The sequence below is a fragment of the Centrocercus urophasianus genome, unplaced genomic scaffold (assembly GCF_019232065.1).
Source record: "Centrocercus urophasianus isolate 14NV4802_14NV808 unplaced genomic scaffold, USGS_Curo_1.0 seq_73, whole genome shotgun sequence".
In the NCBI taxonomy this organism is placed as follows: Eukaryota; Metazoa; Chordata; class Aves; order Galliformes; family Phasianidae; genus Centrocercus; species Centrocercus urophasianus.
The window spans coordinates 1022145-1044483 of NW_024885344.1; the positions used below are offsets into that span (position 1 = coordinate 1022145).

At 41.9% G+C, this 22339-nt stretch overlaps 1 protein-coding gene across 5 annotated transcripts; it reads left to right on the forward strand.

The window, feature by feature from the left end:
* Positions 1–982: 982 nt before the first annotated feature.
* DMC1 (DNA meiotic recombinase 1) lies at positions 983–21575 on the forward strand. 5 transcript variants are annotated; one of them, XM_042837830.1, is made up of 15 exons: positions 983–1020; positions 8718–8849; positions 10500–10590; positions 11218–11262; positions 14109–14255; positions 14558–14640; positions 15248–15300; positions 16194–16235; positions 17081–17153; positions 17578–17669; positions 18441–18514; positions 18617–18731; positions 19603–19663; positions 20218–20334; positions 21111–21575. In XM_042837830.1, the coding sequence occupies exons 3-15, from the start codon at positions 10534–10536 to the stop codon at positions 21178–21180; spliced, it is 1029 nt and encodes a 342-aa protein (XP_042693764.1). In that variant the 5' UTR covers positions 983–1020; positions 8718–8849; positions 10500–10533; the 3' UTR covers positions 21181–21575. The 5 variants fall into 5 exon arrangements, with proteins under 5 accessions (XP_042693764.1, XP_042693763.1, XP_042693767.1 ...); XM_042837829.1 differs by having other exon boundaries at positions 8718–8805; XM_042837833.1 differs by lacking the exon at positions 20218–20334 and having other exon boundaries at positions 8718–8805.
* The last annotated feature ends 764 nt before the right edge of the window (positions 21576–22339 follow it).

A 22339-nucleotide genomic window follows, 5' to 3' on the forward strand; every position in this document is an offset into this window, starting at 1 on the left:
GGTGCATGTACATACATACATGGATTTGTTTGTTGGTCCTGGATAGCTGAGACTCATCAGAGCAGCTAGAAGGTATATATCCATTTGTGAGTGTCACATTAGTGCAAATACTTCCTTAGGTACTGGATTCACAGTCCTGTGCTGCTAGATGAAAGGAATGCAGTCTGCTGGCATTTGTTTCAAACCTCCAGGCAGTGTCAATATATGCTGAAATCATGACCGAAATAGCACCTCATCCTAGAGAGGTGATGATATGGAGAAGGATGGAAGATGTTGTAGATGAGTGAATTTTTCATAGCTGATCTTCTTGTTGGCATCCAAGTCTACTTTGCAATACACTAGCAATTCCTAAAGGCATTTGCTCACCTACAGGGAGTACTGCAGTGGCCTTGCTTTGTACTTTCTAGTGCTGCTTCTTTGTCAGCTTATCCCCACAGATTCTCTCCCGTAGCCAGTAACATTCCTTCCTTGTTCCCTGCTAGAACCTTCCATCACATCCAGAAGTACAGCTGAGAGTACCTTCTTCCATTCTCTGGATGGGGGTCCGGTAAGAGAGCTTACACAACTTATGTTGTCTTCAAATTATTGATAGATGCAGATTCTAAACTCTGGTGCTTTGCATATATTTTTTAGTCTCAAGATGGTGATAGTTTGACATCTGTCGTACTTCTATGCTCCTCAACAGGTTTTTAGCGTTTCCTCTTTAGGAATCCTAATAGTGTTGGTGACTGTATACTTCATTCTTACTGCAGTAGTGCCTGGAATTTCCTTCTGCCTTTTTTTCTATCAAATATACTGTATGGGAACTGCTGAGTCACGGCCTGAACCTCTGATTGATCACCTGAGGCGAGCCATGAGTCAGCCAGAGGAGCACAGCTGAAGGCAATTCACCTGTGCTGCTGGAAGGGGTGGAGCCTGGCTGCACTCCTCCTAGACCTATTGAAGAGCTGGCTGCCAGTGGGGAAGGATCTCTTCTGGAGATCAGCTCTCTTGGTGTTTTGTGGTGAGCCCAGCTGAAGGGTAAGCTCTTCCACTTATCTTCTTTTTGTTATCGTTGTCTACTTTGCCTACCTCTCTTGATTACATTGTGATTATAACATCTTGATATCTACTGATTATACAACTATATTGTGATTATAACATCTTGATATCTATTGATTATACATATACGTAACTTCCTTCTGAAGCAACAGACAGGCAAATCCTCTGCCCAGGTAGTTCAGTCTCATGAACCAATTTGCAGGTGCTTTTAACTTTAGATAGAGTTCCTTCAAGGCCGCTCAATCATTCCAAACAATGCCTGGGATGAAGGATTGTTGTTATTCTCATCAGCTTCTTATCTCCAGTTTGCTTTTGCTGCCTTGGCACTGTGCTGGTGGGAATGTGCTCAGTGGCTGTTCACTTAAAAACCCCTTATGGCTGCAGTTAAAATACCGAATGCTGTTTTTCCAGTTGAACATATGAGAGTCACTGTGTGGTCTGCTACCCATCTCCTTGACCTAAGAGCAGAAGTCATGTGTGAAATTTGTTCTTGGAAGCTTTGACCCTTTCCTCTATGTTGGATTGTCCGGCCATTAGAGCAGAAAGCACTGCCTTAATAATCCAGTAGGAAAGGAACACAACAAGAGGGGCAGATAAGCAGAAAGAAAGATTGCAGAGGGAAGTATTGGGGTGTATTGAACCCAGTGAGAGCTGTGCACCTGTGCTGAGTTCCAGGAGAAAAAAAGTTGCTTATCATTCATAATCAGTAACTCAGCAGAAAACACCAAGAGAGAAGAGCCTGAAAGGTTACTGTGTGATACAGAGAAAATGTTTAGGTATAAACACGTTTCCAGTATGGCAGGCAAAGAAACTGATAATCCAAGGAAGGAGGAGCAAGGAGTTAAACATCAGAATCACCGCGTTAATCATTCACTGAAGTTCAAATTGTGAGACTGCAGCAAATTTTTACCTGAACCATTTGCAAAATTGAGGTTTTATGTGTAGCAAAATCAAGGAAACACCATATTATAAGGCTAACTACAACCCTTTTGAGAGTTCTAACTGTTGTTCTAAAGTAAAAATAACTGTGATAAGGCAGGTGATGTCTATCCAAGCTTTTAAATTTGAAAAGAAACTGATCATGATCTCTTCCTGCCACTGGCCTGGCAAACATACACAATACAAATATACAAATGGAGCAAGATGTATTTGTTTCTGTGGTTTACATGCAAACTCACTTGCAGAAGCAGCAGCAAAGCAGAGAGTAGGAAAGTGGCCAAAAAGAAGAGCACATCCAGTTCTGCAGGGTGGCTGGTTTAAAAAAAAAAAAAAAAAAAAGCTATCACAAGCTCAGAAGCTGAGCAAGAAAACACTAACTTTTCCAAACTTGCTAAGTGCATGGAAGCACTGTGACAATTCTTAGCTTTTTGAGTTGATGTTCTTCAGTTTGGATTTATTTCTTTTTTCTTTTTTTTTTTTAAGAAGAAATGTCTCTCGTGCCAGTGCTGAACCTCCTCCAAATATGACTGCAAAATGTTTTGCTTGCAAAATGCCATTTATCGATGTGAGCAGTGAAGTCTCCTGTAACTTGGAAATTATCTATTTTCTATTAGCTGCACATTAAATACATTCTTGTTTCTGAAGCATGCCAATGAAAATGCTGCCCTCAGTACAAAACAGAGCAGTGCACTCAAAGACATTATTCAATCTACTTGACAACAGAAGCACTCAGCTTCTGTGAGCTGTAATATATTAGAGGAGAAAAGGAAAACATTCAATTAATTATACCTTTTTTAGCTGTAACACTGAAAACTGCTCTTCCGTGTTCTGTGGATAAAGCTGCTCTGCTTTGAGTCTAATTTAGATTAATTCTCAATGCTGATGTGTGAATAAATTAGAGAAGCATTGACTTTTTTTGGCCATAGCAGCTAAGACAATATTTGCAGTACTTCCAGCTTGTTTGTATTAGGAGACAGAATGTCTTTGCTGTAAAGAATACACACAGTCCTGTGTCCTGCAGCATGGCAGTTTCATCTATGAGCAGTTTTGTTTTAACTCTTTCTGGGGTCCAGTCTGCTTAAGTCAAGTTTTCTGTCTCTTTTTGTTTTTTCTAAAGAGCTCATTCTGTTGCTTCTCTCTCCTTTCCTGTCTCACGCACCATCATATACAGCTCCCACCAGGCAAATTCTCCCTCCTGTGTTTCACTTCCAGAGCATTCTCTAAAGGAACAACAGATGTCCATCAAATGACAAAATTGATCCAACCTTGAACCAAAGCAATTTCTCCTGACTCTCTTCCCCACCCCACTAGCTGCCTGGTCCCATCTTGACTTTATTTACTGTTCAGATAAGCACCAGAGTGAATTCAAGGAGTAGAAATGCAAAGCCACTTATATAAAGCAGAGCATGACAAATGCCCAGCTGGCTCAGAGCAGAGCTGTGTCTGAGGGCTGCAGCAGCCATGCTGGGGAGAGCGTGCCGGTCTGGCCATGCAATGTTCCACTCAGGCCCAGAGCTTGGATGGTGGTTTCCTATTTCATCCGTGAGCAGAATATTTAGGCAATTCTGCCTTTTTAGTTGAGTGAAATGAAGATAATTCGCCTACAGACTTGAACTGGGTCTGTGACTGACCTTCAATTCAAATGCAGGCTTGTCAGTGGCATTGTTACTGACTGTGAAGGCTGATCATAATTTCATGGTAAATAAATCAGGATGAAGAAAGCAGCAGTAATTTTTTTCTGACCTTGGAGGCTAATTCAAATGACCAAAGATGTCTGCAACTACGCTTCCCCCTAGCTACATATGTGGGCAGTTTTATTCCATAATCAGTCTGCTTTCCCTGGTTATCTTTTCCACAAGCTTTATAAAGTTGATTGAATCAATGTAGAACAACATGCACTTTCTCCAGAACAAAGATCTGTGTGTGTGGAGTTAGATAAGAACAGTTATTTTGGAATTTGCTACAGCTGTTTAGAAAGCTCTCCTAGTGTTATAAAGACCCGTGTCTCCCAAATTAGTTATTTCATGATTCAGAGTAACATATTTCCCCAACTGCATTTTGTTATAGCAATTGAGTGTGTGTGTGTGTGTGTGTGTGCAGAACTGTGTGTATGTAAAGCTGATAACGTATTGTTACTGTAATAGAATCTTAAGTTTAATGTTGATTGAGTATTGTGCTTGTCTAACCTTATGAATATATAAGTAGTAGGTGTTCTGTATTGCATAGGCAGAGTGCATGTGCATTTAATGTATGAACACAGTGAAGAAAATGGCACTGTTGTGTTTGGTTGGTGGAAACTTCCTTGGAGCACCCAGGTCTGAACAAAAAGAAATGTCTCTCCTGAGTGTGTGGGAATTGGCTCATTGCACACCAAGTAATGAATCTCCTTTACAGACAACATCATGCATATGTGAAGCCAAGAATGTCTTGTTAGTAAAATAGAAAAGGTGTAATGTTTACTGACCCAGATATAACTTAGAAAAAGGGAAAGAATAATGATGCAGTGAAAATACCTCTATAAAACTGAAGCACACGCACACGGTTCTTGGTTTCTGCTCCTTTTCCCTGTATTTCTCTCTCCCTTCCACTACTTCTGTGGGTTGTAAGGTTGGTGGTTTCATTCTGGTACTTGTGGGAGAAGTGCTAAAGAGCTGTCAGTATCTGGAGTCTTTCACTGGGAGGAATATGATGTTCATGTTGGTGGTTTCTTCCTCACTCAAGGATTCACCTGGTGTCCTTTTTATGTTTGCTAGCACACATTTATACCCTTACTCTCTGGTCTGCATCTCCACGTTATGCCTGATTTGGCTATGCGTGGTGCACATGACATATATTAGATACTATTTCTTTGTTACCCTAAAACCAGCTGGGCAGCTCCAGATTTGCACTTATTTTATCACTGATGAGCTCTTTATAGCCATCAAGTTCCTTTTGTCAAGCCCATGTCCTGCCTGTTATCATCACTTGCCTGTGCTCCTCTATACCACATCATGTCCACAGTTCTTAAGGTCTCTGCTGTCGCACCAGGCCTGTGTTTCTCTACACTCCATCACTGTGCTAGCTGTAAATCTCTCATTCTACATAATAACCATTTGTTATTGCTTTTTTTTTTTTTAATTTTTATTTTTAATGAAAGAATGGCTGTACAACACAGATAAACAGAAGTAAAACAAATTAGCCAGAGACACCTGGTCATTTATAGAAGCTGCTATCCCAGCTAACTGAGTAAAATGAGGTTACAGAAGGGTCAAGCAAAGCTCAGAGAAAGCAAGCCTGACAAGCCTCAGCCCTGAGGCCTTAGAAATTCACTGTAATAACTGGGAATGGCAATACCAGAGAACTACATGGTTACAATGTTGTAGCCCCAAAAGAGGAGAGCAGGTAAGAGCAAGCTGTGCACACTAATGCATCAGTATGGAGCAATTATTTTAGAGCTGGCTGTGCTGGCATTTTGTTTCTTTTGCAGTAGAAGACACAAGAATGCAAGAATTAGTCACGGTTGTTTGATCTTTTAAAACTAGAAGTTAGCTTAAAGTATATAGCACACTTTTACAAACAAAATGGCATTACCAAGTGAAAGATGGAGTTCAGGGATGATGGCAAGAATAGTCAGAAGCCAGGACCAGAAATTATCTGGTTCTTTCTCCAAAAGAACCCTCACAACCGTCTAGTAAAACAAAGTCCAGTTTCCCCAGGCAAGCAAACATCCTCCCAGTTCAGCTGATTCAGCTTTGAACTAGATAATCTCTTCTTGACCCTTTCAGCCCTATTGTTGCCTTTTACTGGTTTGCTTTTCATATCTTAAAAGTACTCATTTTCAGAAGGGAAAGCTTTACTTACTTATTCTGTCTTTTTGATGGACTCTGCATATGATAAATTGGTGCATGTCTCCAGAAAGGCTGTTAACTGGGATTAGGTTTTGCAAAACTTAAAAGTGGCCTCCTTTCTTCTAGTCTTCCTTTTATACTTATTTTTTTTCATGACATCCTTTATCACATATTAAGAATTATCTATTTTATAATAAGATTTTGAAATCATTACAAAGAAAAGGAAGCTTTAGTGCTTAGACTGTTATCATCTAATGTCTTTATATAGTTCATATACTTAAAGATTATTTCTTCTTGATGCAGAAAAGTAACTGCATGTGTTCACTCATCTGCGTTTGTTTGTTTGCTTTAATGAATAAATTGTCTCTGGCATCTTTTCTTCTCCAGTCACATCCATCCTGATGTGGCCCTGCATTCACCTGGCATCTCTTTAATATTAATGGCACAGACATGTAATCCATCATTTCCTCAGGAGGCTGAATCTTCCTGGGCTATATTCTTCAAGGCCAAATATCAGATTATTCTGTCCTGTGTAGGTACAGGCGTACTGCAAGCCTGAAAGTTCAGAAAGGGCATTTGTTTATGTATTTGACTCTCTGAATTTGATCTGTATAGACCTAAATAAAACACAGAAGCAAGCAGTATAAGAACCACATTATTTCCCCCCTGTAACCATGGATTAAAACATTTTTTTAAGATGACAAAATCAGCTGAATATTTTTTATGTATTTTGTGGCAGTGGTTTAACTTGAGTTTTGCCTTGTTGGAGCTGGAACAATCTCAAATGAAAGGAAATGCAGATGACACCTCACCAACGCCCAGTTGTAGGTTCACGGTGAGGATGGCAGTAATGGGATGCGATGGGAATGCCTTGACTTGCATGGCATGCAAGCCTGCTGTGTTAGGTGATGGAGTGTGTGGAGACATTGCATTGGACTGAGTGCCCCCTCAGTAGGTTTGCAGATAACACAAGCTGGGAGAAAGTGTCAATCTGCCTGAGGGTAGGAAGGCCCTACAGTGGAATCTGAGCAGGCTGGATCAATGGACTGAGGCCAACTGTAAGAGCTTCAATAAGATCACGTGTGGAGTCTTGAGCTTCGTTCACAGCAACCCCATGGATTGCTACAGGCTTGAGCCTGAGTGGCTTGAAAGCTATGCGGGTATGGAGGAAAAGGATCTGGGGATGTTAGTTGACAGCCAGCTGAACATGAGCCAGCAGTGTGCCCAGGTGGCCAAGAAGGCCAATGGCATCCAGGCTTGTATCAGCAATAGTGCAGCCAGCAGGAGCAGGGAGGTGACCGTCCCTCTGTACTCAGCTCTGGTGAGGCTGCACCTTGAGTGCTGTGTTTAGTTCTGGGCCCCTGACTGTAAGAAAGACATGGAGGCCCTGGAGTGTGTCCAGAGAAGGGCAGCAGAGCTGTGAGGGGTCTGGAGCACGAGTCTGATGGGGAGCGGCTGGAGGAACTGGGGATGTTCAGTCTGGAGAAGAGGAGGCTCAGAGGAGACCTTATTGCTCTCTACAGTGACTTGAAAGAAGGTTGTGATGAGGTGGGGGTCAGCCTCTTCTCCCAGGTAACAGTGACAGGATGAGAGGGAATGGCCTCAAGTTGCACCAGGGGAGGTTCAGCCTGAACATTAGGAAGCATTTCTTCCCAGGAAAAGCGGTGCTGCAGTGGCACCAGCTGTCCCTGGAGGTATTCCAGAGCCGTGTGGACGTGGCACTGAGGGACATGGTTAGTGGGCATGGTGGGGATGGGCTCACGGCTGGACTAGGTGAAATTAGAGGTCTTTTCCAACTGAAATGATTCTGTGATTCTTTAACATCTGCTGGGAGCCAGGTGAACAGTTAGTGATCCCAGCTCTTTGAGGATATTGGGGGGAATCTGTTATCCAAAATTGCACTTTGGATTGGAAGATGGTCTTCAGACTCTGTGCGTTCATTGGCTCTTCCAAGAAGAGGAAATGTGAGGGAATCATAGAATTGTTTGAATTGGAAAGAAACCCGAAAGGCCATCCAGTCCAATTCCCCTGCAATGAACAGGGACACCCACAGCTCGATCAGGGTGCTCAGAGCCCCTCCAGCCTGAGCTTGGATGTCTCCAGGGATGGGGATCCAGCACTACTTTGGGCAACCTGCTCAGCAGTCTGTTTACACATGCATTAGCTGTTGTGGGGCCACTTAGCGGCACCCAAAAGATCACTCCCTGCATGTGCGCTCGGTCCTGGAGTAATAGCACGCTTCTGTGAAGGGATTGATCTTTAGGCTAAAGGACTGCCTGCCGAAGTGCTCTTCTGGAACAGCTCTTGTGGAATAATGCCGTTTTCAAAAGCTGTGCCAGCCAGTTCCTCGCTGCAGACTGAGCCTTAGGCATTCAGGATCCAGGCACGGACATAAACTGCTCGATTTCTCAAGCACCCGCAGTGCATGCGCTCAGCGTTGCGTTGCGGAGGGACGGCGAGGAAGCGGGCTCCGCCATCGCCCTCATTCTCTGGGCGGGAAAGGCGGGGCGCTGCCTCAGGAGGAGGCGCTCAGGGCGGTGCTGGGGCTGAGGGTGGGTCCGGGGATGTGGTGATTCAATCGGGTAATGCCGGTCAGCCACGGGGTGGGGGAGCGGACAGGGCGTTTTTCAGCTTGTAACAGAGGCCCAAGCTCGGCCCCAGTCGAGTGGGCTGCAATGTTTCTGTCAGCTCACGAATCGTTTGTTAAACCCAGCATGGTGTGACCAGGACGAGTGCCTGTCACACAGCCCATGTCTGCTCAGCGCAGTGCAGCAGGCCGACTTTGCTCATGTACCCAACAAATAGCTCCTAGGGCACCCAAAAACGGTTGTATTTCCTCACAAAGATCCTTACTTCTTAATGGATTTGCCGTGTTCACACACTTCCAGCCTTGTATCTGGTTTTCTGCAGGCTGTGACGACTGGAACGCTCTGAGCCTTCACTGCACCAGCAACGGGAGGAGGATTTGGCTCATCACTAAAGCTTCAATTAGAGAGTGGTATAATTGCTCTGTTGTTCCTCCTAGTCTGCAGGAAGGCACAGGTTTGAGGCTGCCTGGTTCTTCTGGGGGGTGTCAGTTGCCTCAGGGTGAGGAATAGGAGGGAGAAACTGTGCTCAGAGTGCAGGTTCCAACCCCCCTGACACAGGCAGGGCCAACAACCTCCACATTTCATACTAGACCAGGTTGCCCAAGGTTCCATCCAACCTGGGTTTGAACACCTCCAGGGATGGGGCACCCACAGCCCCTCTGGGCAGCCTGTGCCAGAGCCTCACCACTCTCTCTGTGCGGAAATTCCCCCTGACATCTAATCAAAACCTTCCCTCACTGAGCTTAAAATCATTCCCCCTTGCCCTATCACTGTCTACCGAAGTAAGAAGTTGATTCCCCTCCTGTTTATAATCCCCTTTTAAATACAGGAAGGCTGCAATGCAAAAAAACCCATATCCTGACACTATCAGAAACAGCTAATTTTATAGGAATGTTTCCACTAAATATTAACAAAAGTGATTGCATCATATACTCACTTCAAAACCCAAATAAGATCATCTTAAAATTATATTTTCTTTCTCACTTTTCCCATCTTCTGTATATACAAGATTGACAGGCTGTGAGAGCTGGAGCTGTTCAGCCTTGAGAAGATAAGGCTCTGGGGAGATCTGAGAGTGGAGAGCGGCCTTTCAGTATCCAAAGGGGGCTGTGAGAAGGGGACAGACTTTAGCGGGGTCTGTTGGGATAAGACATGGAGAAATACTTTCAGACTGAAAGTTTTAGACTGGTTATAAGGAAAAAGCATTTTACAGCAAGGGTGGTGAGGCAGTGAAACAGGTTTCCCAGAGAGGTGATGGATGTCCCCTTCTAGGAGGCATCCAAGGTCAGGCTGGAGGGGCTCTGAGCACCCTGATCTGTCTGTAGGTGTCCCTGTTCATTGCAGGGGAGGTGGACTAGATGATCTTTAAGGATCCCCTCCAAGTGATATGATTCTGTGAACATGTGATTCTGTGATTCCTGTCAACAAATTATGCAGACCTTCTGTATCTATTTGAAAGCTGGGGAAAAAAAAAAAAAAAGCTATTTGCAGCAATTTATTCTAAATTATCTCATCCTCTGTTAAATGTAGCTCATCTTGTAGGTTCACAGAAAACATCATATTCTTTTCATGGACTTTATTAAGGAGGATGAGTAAGCAAACATATACAATCTTCTGGATGAGGCACTTTACAAAACTAGAGCAATGAAGGCAAGCTGACAGTTAAGACAGAAGCAGCCTAACAATTTACAAAATTACAAAACTGGTACAGCAGGTTATGAAATCATAAGGAACTGTTCATTTTTCCTGCTTTCAAATAACTTAGAGGCAATATTGTCCTTTTTATCTGACAATGCTACTGCTTATGGCAATAAATTCTACTAATGATAAATCATTTAAAATGTCCCCACACTGGGACCCAAGATTCTTACAGGGGAATGAGTTCTGTTTTCTTAACACCAGTTAAACCTTTTCTAGACAAATTACTTCACTGGAGAGTAGGTTTTCTCCTTTTGGAGAAAGAGAGGAATGCAGAATCCCAGTTTAAATCCATATGTGATGACAAACTTAAAGTTTGTGCAGTTTGAGGTCATTTTAAAAGTCCTTTTACAGTTACCTGCACATTTATTCCGGTCCCAGTACTGTCTTTGCTTGCTTTTTTCAGTACCAATTGATACTTTATTGCCTGCTCTTTCACAATGAAGGCCATGGAGGATCAAGTAGTCCAAGAAGAATCTGGATACCAGGATGATGAGGTAAATTTATGGTTCTTTGAAAAACAGGTACAGCAGATGTCTGAAGGTATTGTTACAGTGTACTGAAGCCCACAGAGAGACAGGCAGTCCCCAAAAACCACCAACAGGAAGTTCAATTCATTTAACATTTTGTTGTAGTCTAACACCAAGAAAATCTCATTGTCTCTGTACAGTTGTGTTCTTCAGATGCTCTTCACTAACCTTTCCAAAGCTATGCACAGTTTTTAATGGAATTATCATTATTGCTTTACATCTCGTACTTCGATATTAAATGTCGGGGGATTATCAGTTAATTTGAAGCTTTCAAGGAAAAGCCAGAAAGTTCTTCAGCCAGAAAAGGCTGAAGAACAGTGGATGAAAGAGTCAAGACGTGATCCTAACGCAAGTTTATTAATACAGCAGAGTTACTTGCCTGTGAAGATATATTTGATGAAGAAAGTGGTAGGAAATGTGTAGGTGTTCTTGGCTTACTCTGGGTTTTCTTATTTTGGTAGTTCAACAAGACGTGTTATTAGGGAAAACCATTTCAAGGCTTACAAATTTGAAGCACAGAGTGAGCTAGATATAATTTTAAGAAAAATAAAAATCTATTTTCAATTTTTTTGTTTTATTTTATTTTATTTTTAGGAATCCTTTTTTCAGGACATTGATCTGCTACAAAAGCATGGGATTGTAAGTATTGCCAGTGACTTATCTGCACATCATTGTCCATGTAAATTTCTCCTCACAAATAATTCTAAATCAGTCATGTGAAGACAAATTTTGCCCTTGGTGATAAGACAGGCTTTCAAAATATCTCGTTCTCACTAGATTCCTACATAAAGTGTCAAGATACTCAAAATATTTAGCACCCAGTACTTCTTGAAAAGCCAACTAGCTGCTAACTTATATTAAAACCACATAGTAGATCACTTCCTATTCCTGCCAGTCTTTGTAATTATACCTGCATTTTTGGTTCCCTTGAAATTACACTGTGGCAGTTGTTGCTAAATTATTTTTGGAAGGCTCTTTAAGGGAGTAGAGTGGGAGTGAACAAACTGTTAATAGCTGGAGAAGTAAGTGGAGAGTTTTCATCAAATATGAATTGTTCTCATCATGAACATTACTGTCACATAAGCATTAGCTTTTTCTTGGATTACTGTTATTATATATTTACCTTGGAGGCTGATTCATGGGTCAGAATGTTCAGTGTTAGAAAAGCAGAATAAGAAGTTTGGTTTGCTGAAGTAATTTAAGTTAAATGACTGTAGATGGATACAGACAGGGCTGACAGACACAATGGGCCAGCATTATCCAGCATTACAGTTACTGCACTCAGCATGTCAGCAGTGTAACTGTTGTTCACTTTCTTATTGACAACTCATTGTCATGGTTTTAAAGAGTTCTGGAGAGGATAATGAAGTAGTGAGCTGTAACAACGGTATAGGATAAGAAAGATACACAAATTCTCATGTTAAAAAATTAAAATTAGCCCAAAGAGGCTGACCTCGTGAGCTGGAAGAGAGCTGTATAAGCTTGTCGATATCGAACGAGGCACAGAATGCAGAAAAATGTTGCTAAGTTATGGAAAATCTTGGAAATAAGGAGTAGTGACTTAGACTGTTCTTCGTCATTCTGTTTTTGGAGACAGATCTGGCTTACTGAAAGTCTCCTGCTCCTTTTCTATTATTTTTCTTCTCCCATCCAAGTGTTTATTCCTACTTCTTAGGGGAAGATGTTATTCTCATCTGTGCCAGTGAGCATATGATGACCTATACCTATTAATTTCACTTGCTTAAAGTAGTTTTTAGGGTTCTAGATCTTTTTTCCCCCAGAGGGATAGGGAGAAAAGTATTTAGTAGATGTGTCAGCACAGCCACAAAGAGTCAGATTTGCAGAACCCAGGCTGGGGTTTGATGTTCTAAAGTGTTTGATAGGAATCAAGTTTCTGTGATCCCAGTGCCACTGCTGAGTTCCTGCCCTCAGGCATGTGCTCCTGCTTCATCTGTCGTAGCCACACTGCAAACTGCATCTGTAAATCAATTCATGCAAAAAGCATGACAACAAAAAATATGATCTGTGTAGTTTGTTTGTTTGTTCATTTCAATTCTTGCTATGCTCCTGTTTCCATCTCAGAGAAGTACAACTAGGGCAGAGATGCTACGCCAGAAGGTTGGGAGGGTCAGGATAAGCAGGTGGTGTAAGGGGGCAGCTGTGTCCGTGTGTTCAGCCAGGACAACTGCTGAATGCTTCGTGGTATCAACTAGAAGAAGAGAATTCTAGCACTTTGGCTGGTAAACAAACAATTGGTAAAAGATGTATCTGGGAAGCAGAGAAGAAGAACTTCTGTGACCAGATCTGCTGCTCAGGGAATTGTAATGTGGAGCAGCCCTAAGTTTGATGAGATCAGTAAGACAAGGCCACTGAGAAATGAGGAAGTCGAAGAGTGAGTTTTGGCCTAGAAAAATGGTCTTTGCAGCAGAAGTCTATTGTCTTAATATGAAAAACACTACATGAACAACAACTCAATATTGTTTTTGTTTTGTTTTTTAATTACTGATTTTTGGTGTTTTGTTGTTTTTTTTTTTTTTGGGTGAAAGTGTCATTTCCATTTGTGATTGATTTTACCTCACCTATCCCTCTTAATGTAATAGTCAAAAATATCTCACAGGATGAAAAGTAAGCTTCCCAGTGACCACAATTAATTCTTTCCATAGCCCCCCTCCCATCTTAAGTCTCTTATATCCACGCACTAGATACATAAATGATTCATCCAGCTCATAGTGTGGTTTGTTTGTTTGTTCTTTTAAATAAATAACTTGGCTGGAGATGGTAAATTGCAGTATTACCCCCAGCCTTTCCCATGGTATGTTTCTTGTGAGCTATTTGTTCCTTGCCTTTACATTTCAGTGATATCAGATTTCTGATGTGAGGTGGGAGGAGGCAAAACACGCCTGCAGGGTGCTGAATTGAGTCATGCTGTATCCAATGAATTAAAAACTCTAGTAAACCCATTCCAGATGCAAGTGCCTGTTGGATCTGGCAGGTTAGGTGTGTTTTGCTTTGGACTTGCTGTCAACATGCAGGAACGTCACAGAGGTTAGAGTCAGCATCCTACCACCTATGCAAGTCAGCTCCCAGCTGTGATCAGATTACCTGGTTTACAGATTATCTGTGCAAGGGGAACAAGGACAGATTGAGTTTGACAGGGTTTTTTAGGTTAGACTCTACAACACCTGAAATAATCCGTTCTATTTCTTTACTATTAGCTTGGATCTAGAAAGACCAGCCCTGAACAGGGACAGGCTGAGCACAGCCAGACCCAGCATAGCCTGCACCGTGATCCTCACACTGATGTGACTCAAAGTTTTCTGATGTTTGGGTGTCACAAACTACATCAGGAAGAGTTTGCTTTGTAAATACGTTTCTTTATGAAAATATACGTGCAGATGAGTGTATAATAAAGTGTTTCAAAGGTTTAATTTGCCAACTGGTTGCTATCTGTCACAAGTACTCATAGAAAGGAACTTTCTTTGCAGAACATGGCAGATATTAAAAAACTGAAGTCAGTTGGGATCTGCACTATCAAAGGAATCCAGATGACAACAAGACGAGCACTGTGCAGTGTAAAAGGGCTTTCAGAGGTCAAAGTGGACAAGATTAAAGAAGCTGCAAATAAGCTGATTGTAAGCCAATCACTTTCTTGACAATTTAAATTTATGCTGGCCTCTCTAAATTGCCATGCAGCATTTCTCTACATAGAATCTTCCTCCACATCATCAAGATAATTTTGAAAACAATCCGGCTCACTGTTCTTTATGTTCTTTCTATTTTGCAGCAGCCAGACGAATGTTGTGGTGCTTTTCATACCCAATGTGTGTAAATGAGGCTGTGGTAGACAGAAGCTATCCGGGTGGGATATCCTGCTCTGCCTTCAGCTTGAAGCTCACCAGAATAAACCTCTCACGTTCTCTTTGGTCTTCCTTAGGAGCCAGGCTTCCTAACTGCATTTGAGTACAGTCAAAAACGGAAGATGGTATTTCATATTACTACTGGCAGCCAGGAATTCGAGTAAGCTTACATCTACTTTTCCCTTGCCTTAGCACAACCTGTTCCAATTATATTTATTGTCTTGAATGAGAAACAAAAATATAAAAGAACAAAAAATCAGTTAGGACATGTAGGTTATTTTGCATTTAGAGCTGGTGCTGGCTCAGAGATGCCTGACTCTGTAAGCAATGAAACCAACTCCTTTTCTGAGGGAAACCAGGCAGTCATTGTGAATAAACAGTTTGCAAAACTGTTTATTCACAAAAATCTTGACCATCATTTGATGATCCTGATCACCATTTTTTCACCCCATTAAATAAACAACCTGAAGGTCTACAGTCAAAATTGTTAAGTCTAAGTCTTCCCTTGTCTTCCCTTGAAATACTTGTATGGAACTTTATGTCTTAGAGATGCTTTCTATCTTCTCTTTTCCAGTAATCATTTCTATGCATTTTTCTCTCACATGCAGTAAGGAGGATTGATTTAATATTTTATCACTCAGTGGTCATTTAGTGCCTTGCTATAGGACAAATATAACAAGTCTTGAAGTAGAAAAAAATTCTCTTTTTTCATTTCCTCTTGTGATGTTGTGGCTTTAACTATATCATAATTGTCTGCCTTTCTGCAGCAAACTTCTAGGTGGTGGGATTGAAAGCATGGCAATCACTGAGGCCTTTGGAGGTGAGAAAACTACATTAAATGAGTATTATCAAACAGACAAAGAATAGTTTAGATCGATAGTTTATTTTAAATCAAGCTGGATCACTTCTGCAAAACATCACACCGTAGTCAAAGATGAATACTTGCATGAGTGGAAGAAGAAATAATTCATACATTTTTTCCCTTTTTTCATGCTGAATTGCTTGCAGACTAAGTTTGAGCTGAGTAATCACTAGACTTGAGGGGCATGCTGATTCAGAATGACATACCATTATTAATACTGCTAGTAACTATTTCCTGTTATGGAAAAGATTTCCCTGATGCAATCTCTGTTCCTCTTCAGTAATGGCACAAAAGATATTCTATTTATGTACACTTGGCATGCATTGAATTCCATACAAGATTTTGCAATCAGTTGTTAGAGTAAATTCCATCAGTTAGTGGTTAACACTTCAAAAACAGTAAGAAGAGTGTGGAAAACACAGTAATCTGCTCTTTGGAGAAGATAAATTGGAGACCTGTGTGATTTGATGTCATGAGATTAAAAAACTTCTTGATCATTTAGTTGAAAATACAACTGGGCCTGATCCTGTTTTGGGGGGTCAAAGTGGAACGCAACCACTCATTTTTCCTCCTTCCTCAGTTACTAATTTCCCATCCATGCCTTGTGGTACTTGACTTCTACAGAAAAGTAGAAATAAACACAGCAGTCAAGCAAGACCAGATGAAAGCATTTCATATTTTGCTTTTCATCCAAGATATTTCTACTGCACATAATGTGATTTATATATCAGGATTTAAATGTGCGAATAGAGAAACAGAGGTGAATTTTTGCAGTAACAGAATTTGGCAAACTTGGAAGAAAAGACAAAAAAAAAAAGTAGAAAGTGACTTTTTTTTTCTTTATTTAACAGAGTTTCGGACAGGCAAAACACAGCTGTCTCATACCCTTTGTGGTAAGTGTGCTACCTTAAAACAGGGAGTGTTGGGTTTTTTTCCTTACGACAAATTCAACACATAAAAGCAAGTCAGAATATTCTATCTCTAGAAATATAGTGAAAAAAACGTGGTGACTCTTTCTAATAGATGTGTTTGAATACAGAACTCATGTATATAATTACTTATTAATACTGCTCACACCAGTTTAAGTGTTGCCAGAAGGAGAGAGAAGACCATAAGCCATCTTAGGGAGAAACACACATTACCTGGAAAAGCAAAGCACAAATAGAAGTCACAACGGGGACAGGACCATTGCTCTTGCAAAGGCAAGATTCTTTGTCAGCTTTTAATTTCCTGGGTTCAAGAAGTTTTGCTGACAATGACATTCTGAAAGGACACTGGCAGGATACCACTGGCTAACATGAACTGGTTAAACAAAGACTTGGGCAGTGCCAGGACTCCAATTCCACAGCACTATCTCACAACGTGTAGATAGCAGTCAGTAATAACTACTGTAACCATTACACTTCTAGAATATACTTACAGGACACCAGGTAGACAAACATTCACTTAACTGGACACCGTGGCATAAAGGGAATTGTGGAGCCTGCTGGAAAAATGGAGACTCTTCCATTCAGTGCAACCTAAGTTAGTCAGCAGAGTTATTTCGCCCGAATGATCACAACTGAATGGATTGAGTATTTTAGCTTATTCACTTTAAAGAGGCTAAACTAGTGATTTCCACAGTGATTAAAACCAGTGGCTCTCTGTGATACAGGTAAACAGCCATCATGTTTTATTAAAAATAATAATGTGAGAAAATATTTTTTCCAGCTATTCATTTTACTCTGATTCATTCCAGTGACAGCTCAGCTGCCGGGGCCCGACGGCTACACGGGTGGAAAGATTATCTTCATTGATACTGAAAACACTTTGTATCTTTTGGGTTTCTGAAAGCTACAGGTACCTTGAACTGGAAAGACAGTTCATTTTGTTCTAATTTCAAGCAAGTAGCAGGCTCCAGATGGCTTCACGCATGGGAAACAATATGATGGGCACAGAAAACTTGGAGAGCACAGCATGTAGTGCCCACAGGGCAGTGGCTTTTCCTCTGTCATTTTATCTAATCCAAGCTGGAAAAGTTAGTCAGAATACAGATTTACTTTTAAGTACTTCCCTGGGATTTAACATGCTTTCTTAGTGGTGTCAGATTTTAGAAAGCAGTGAATAAATAAACAGATAGGCAGAGCATGGATGTAACGATAGATGATAGGTGATGTATTTCTCTTTACCTCAAAATAAATTTATCTAAGAGCATGGTTTGTACAGAGAGAAATCCTTAACTCTGCCTGATGTCAGCCGACCAGACCGCCTCCGTGACATTGCTGACCGTTTCAACGTTGACCACGACGCAGTCCTTGACAACGTGCTCTATGCACGTGCATACACGAGTGAGACCCTCACTGCAACTGCTATGATAACTATGATTTTTCTCCAAGGCTTCTGTGTTAATAGTTTTCAGTTACTTAAGTGACACCAGCCCGCTTAAGGAGAGTAAATTACATTTTGTTGCTAACAAAAATGTTACAAGCTAGCTCCTATTTTCTTTTTCTGGTGGCGTACTCCAATAGACTAGCTCAGGGTAAGCATTCCAGCCCAGCTGTGCTATGCAAGGTTCTGCAGTATGCTGCAACATTTCCACCGTGTGTATTATAGTTGTCAGTGTACCATCTTAGTAACAGAAGCAACAGTGAATGTCTGAATGTAAGCTAACTCTATAAATGCAGTCGATAATTCTCTGTAATTTTGTGAATGGACCTTCACAGAAACAGTTTCATGCTCTCTGACAGAAGACACTGCATTAATACTTCAAGTAAATGGGACTTTACATGAACGTAAATAATATGGCTGTACAATTTCTTTGTGTCATTTAATTCAATGTTCATTTCAAACAATTCTGCTGGTTTTCAATTCTCAAAACAAGACTTTTTTGTGGAGCTCTTCACAAAGAAGTGTTGTTGGCTGGGCAAGTGGAAACTGGAACGTGCAGAAACATAAGCACTATTGGGTACTGGAGTAGTAGCTTGTTAATGGGCTTAAAATGCTGGTGGTGAAAATACAAAGAATGCAAGCATTTAAAGTGGAATTTCAAAATTCAGGTTTTTTTTCCTTCAGAGTTCTTTCTGGCCCTAATCTGATTTGTCAGCTCTACTTCCCATCAGGTGAACATCAGATGGAATTGCTTGACTATGTAGCAGCCAAGTTCCACGAGGAAGCTGGTATCTTCAAGCTACTGGTACAAGACTAATTGTTATTTTTCATACACTTGCTGCTTTCAGAATAGTTTGTTGTTGTTGTTTTTCACTGTATTGACTTCTCCAATGCAATTACAATACAGATCATTGACTCCATCATGGCACTCTTCCGTGTGGATTTCAGTGGTCGTGGAGAGCTGGCTGAACGGCAACAGAAACTCGCTCAGATGCTGTCCAGGCTCCAAAAAATATCAGAAGGTAAAGGAAACATTGCAAAATATGGGCAACGTGGATTGGTGTTATTGAAACCAGTATTGAAACAGCAATTGTTGGTGGCATGACCACTAAGTGTAATTATCAAATTAGGTATAATAATACACTAAGTGTATTATCAAATCAGGTGCTGGCCCAGGGATCCTTGCTCACTTTATGCTTCTGTCAGTTACCAAAAAGAAACAGAAGTATATTATTTCAAGGTGACGGATAAAGGAGTCTCTAGAATAATTTAACATTTAGAATTCTCCCAGGATCACTGTTGAAAAGTCCTAAATAGGAGGACAGGTTTTGAAACAGGACAAATTTCCAGCCTTCCCCCAGCTTCTACAGTCTAAATACACAAGAAACGTGGAGAACAGGATAAAAATGGAGAAGGTACAGAGAGAGGAGAAGGCTGTGTTCACTGCCTCGTTCTAATTGCTGCACAATGCTCTGAGGGATGAGGATGGAATGAACAGGAGTCTTCCTTGTTTGGAATGACTCAGAAACACGGATAAAGAATGAGTAAATGTGTTTATGGAGTAAATATCAAAAAAAAGGGGAACACTCGGAGGGAGGGAGAAGAGGCCTAGGGCATGGAGGCCATGGAGAAGATGGGTATTGAGAAAGGCTTCTTCAGCAGGACTCTGAATGAAAAGTGCTCATTTTTGGCATAAATATTACAGCTGACACAAGAGCAAAGTTAGGCTGTCTTCCTGTTAAACCCAGCCAGCAGGCATAAGGAACATTTGCTTCTCTTTCCTTTGAAATTTGAAGCGCCTCAGTAACAACCTTGATCTTACCCTGAAGATGAGGATATTTTTGAAATCTAATTGGATACAGTTCATCTTCTTTGCATTGTTTTCCATTGCAGAATATAACGTGGCTGTGTTTGTGACCAATCAGATGACCGCTGATCCAGGAGCAACTATGACGTACGATACTCACTGCTGCACTTCTAATCTTTGGTTACATATTTGGTTACATGTTTAACAGAGATGAGGACTGAGACTGAGCAAGAGGCATTGACGTGAAGGCACGTCCTCACGTTCTAACTATTTCAGGCTGTCCTTTGGTCTTTCTGGTATCACGAGTCATTCACAGATGACACCTATAGGTTTCTCTCAGTTGTGATCATTTTTTAAAATGATCTGTTTTTCCTGGCTGGCAGGATGATTTCTTTCACTATGTCTTGAGTGAACAGAACAAAACATAACAACTATTGAAGAAAATGCCTAATTGTCTCTTAAAGCAGCGTATACACGTTGTGTAGGGTTTACTTTCTTGAACCTCTTGAATTTGATGAGAGGACGTTGAGCATTGAGCATCCTATCTTGAGGCAGGTGTGTTTAGATCCTCTTTTGAATTTTACCTGTTTATCATTCATTACTGACTTCACTGTGCGTTGCCTGACAGTTAATCTATTAGCCTCTGGAAACTGCATGGTGAATCATCACCTTCTATTCTTTTTTTGTTGTTGCTGGTTTAGCTTTCAGGCAGACCCAAAGAAGCCCGTTGGGGGCCACATCCTTGCTCATGCTTCAACTACCCGAATTAGTTTGAGGAAAGGGAGAGGGGAGCTGCGTATTGCAAAGATATACGACAGGTAAATCTCTGTCCTTTCGCAGGAAAGAAGCTGCTTTATGAACACAGTAGGGTGTCAGAGTTCATTGCGCCGAAACTTAATAGATGTGAACTGATTGGTGGTTTCAAATGAACCATGCATCTGGATGGTATGTTGAGAGGAAATCTGAAAGGACGGAGCAATTGGGAGATTTAGATTAGTAGATTCCAAGCTGTCTTGCATATCATATGTATTACATTGTGTAACCTTTCCTCATAAATCCTGCTAGATGTGCATCTCTCCAAGAAGACTATCGAATCCTAGAATCACAGAATCATAGAACGGCCTGGGTTGAAAAGGACCCCAAAGATCAGCTAGTTTCAAACCCCCTGCTATGTGCAGGGTCACCAACCACCAGACCAGGCTGCCCAGAGCCATGGTTGTCCCTTGGCAGGAACATTCCAGAGCTGTTAAATCACTCAGTTTTGCTGACCTCAGTGGGTATCAATTTACACGCTGAGCTGGGGCAGACGCAGGTATTAAAAAACATATTAGCAGAATTGTGTGGAGAGACCAGTGCTGCCTGGTCAGCAGGATCTGAAACGTGGAAGACAAGTTTGTACAGTCTTCTCCCACACTTCCTCCTTTCCCCTCACTCATGTTTCTCATCTTCACAGAGGTGGGTTTCACGTTTTCCCATCTTGATAACGTCCCATCTCATAAAGATGTTAAAATATTCCACGTTGCTTTTACTTAGAACCTTTGAGAGACCGTTCCATAACTACATTTAACACTCATGGCTTTCTTTTTTTTCCCAGTCCTGAGATGCCTGAAAACGAAGCCACATTTGCAATAACTCCTGGAGGGATTGGAGATGCCAAAGAATAGGCAGAAAACTCATGTACATCAGCTGTACATGCAAACGTACAGCTGATAACCACCAAGGCAGTTAGTTGGGATGAAGATTTGTGCAAGGTTGCTGTCTCCCCGACTGCATTTTTATCTTCTTGGAACAATTTGAGAGGTTTTGGGATAAACTGCGTGCTTCGGTGTTATTCATCTTAACAGAAGTTGGTTCATTTTCAATTGACAATAAATAGCTGATGGAAACGGCAATGGCAGGAGCAAGAGCCCAGGAACTTTGTGGAGTTTCACGTACAGAAGGATGGAAAATTAAAAATGACCTGAAATACTTTCATGTTGACCAGATTATTTATTAATGCACTTTTACTTTTTGGAGAGAATGACCTCAAGTTTACACAATAATAAAGATGTAACATCAGAACAGCATTTGAGCCGTGTTTGGATGCTTTCATTCAGCCCTACTCTCACTCATTTCCCACGGGACAAATAAGCCAGATGCGACCCAACCTTTTGAAACCCGTTTGGGGTACATCAAGCCATTTTCTCCCAGCCAGGAGAAAGCAGACATCATGGCTGCTGTCCCTCCCGTTGCTGCCAGGGCGCTGAGCCCACAACCCCCCGGCAACCTGCGAGGGAGCCCCGGGCCCACCGAACCCGCGCAGCCCACAGCAGCCGCCGCTGGGCCGGGCCCCGCCGCCCCACCAGCGCCGTTGTTGTCTCCTCCACGGGGGCAGCCGGCGCCTGGCCGAACGGCCGTATTCTCTAAGCGCCGCTACGCTGCACGATTAGCGTAATCCTCCGACCCTCCGCCAGCCCTTCCCGCACAGCCCGCGGAAGAATTTTACGCAAAACGGTCGGGCTCTTCCTGCTCTACGTCAGCCTCAGTTACGCAAGGTGCGTACGCCGTGCGCTTACGTAACGTACGCCTCGGCTTAGCTTTTTCCTACCCTCAAGAAGGGGTTACGCTATAGGCTCCTTGCGTAGAAGACTTTGAGGAATAAGAAGAGCGATACTCTCTTTCCTCCCCGCCTCGCGCTGGGGCAGCTGAAGTATAGAACGCTACGCAACTTTCGTATCTCGCTCTCGGTTCGGAGCAGCGTTTCGCCATGAGCGCGTACGACGTAGTTGGCTTCCGGGAATAAGCGTAGGCATTTTCGGGAGCAGCAGTTTGCGCAGCGCCGGG

What these genes read in the sequence shown, in the direction of transcription:
- DMC1 (XM_042837830.1), top strand. Translation starts at nt 10,534, where the DNA reads ATGAAGGCCATGGAGGATCAAGTAGTCCAAGAAGAATCTGGATACCAG. An exon ending in ACTGGCAGCCAGGAATTCGA is followed by an intron (nt 14,641 to 15,247) that starts GTAAGCTTACAT and finishes GCCTTTCTGCAG; the next exon opens with CAAACTTCTAGGTGGTGGGA. An exon ending in GATCCAGGAGCAACTATGAC is followed by an intron (nt 19,664 to 20,217) that starts GTACGATACTCA and finishes TTGCTGGTTTAG; the next exon opens with CTTTCAGGCAGACCCAAAGA.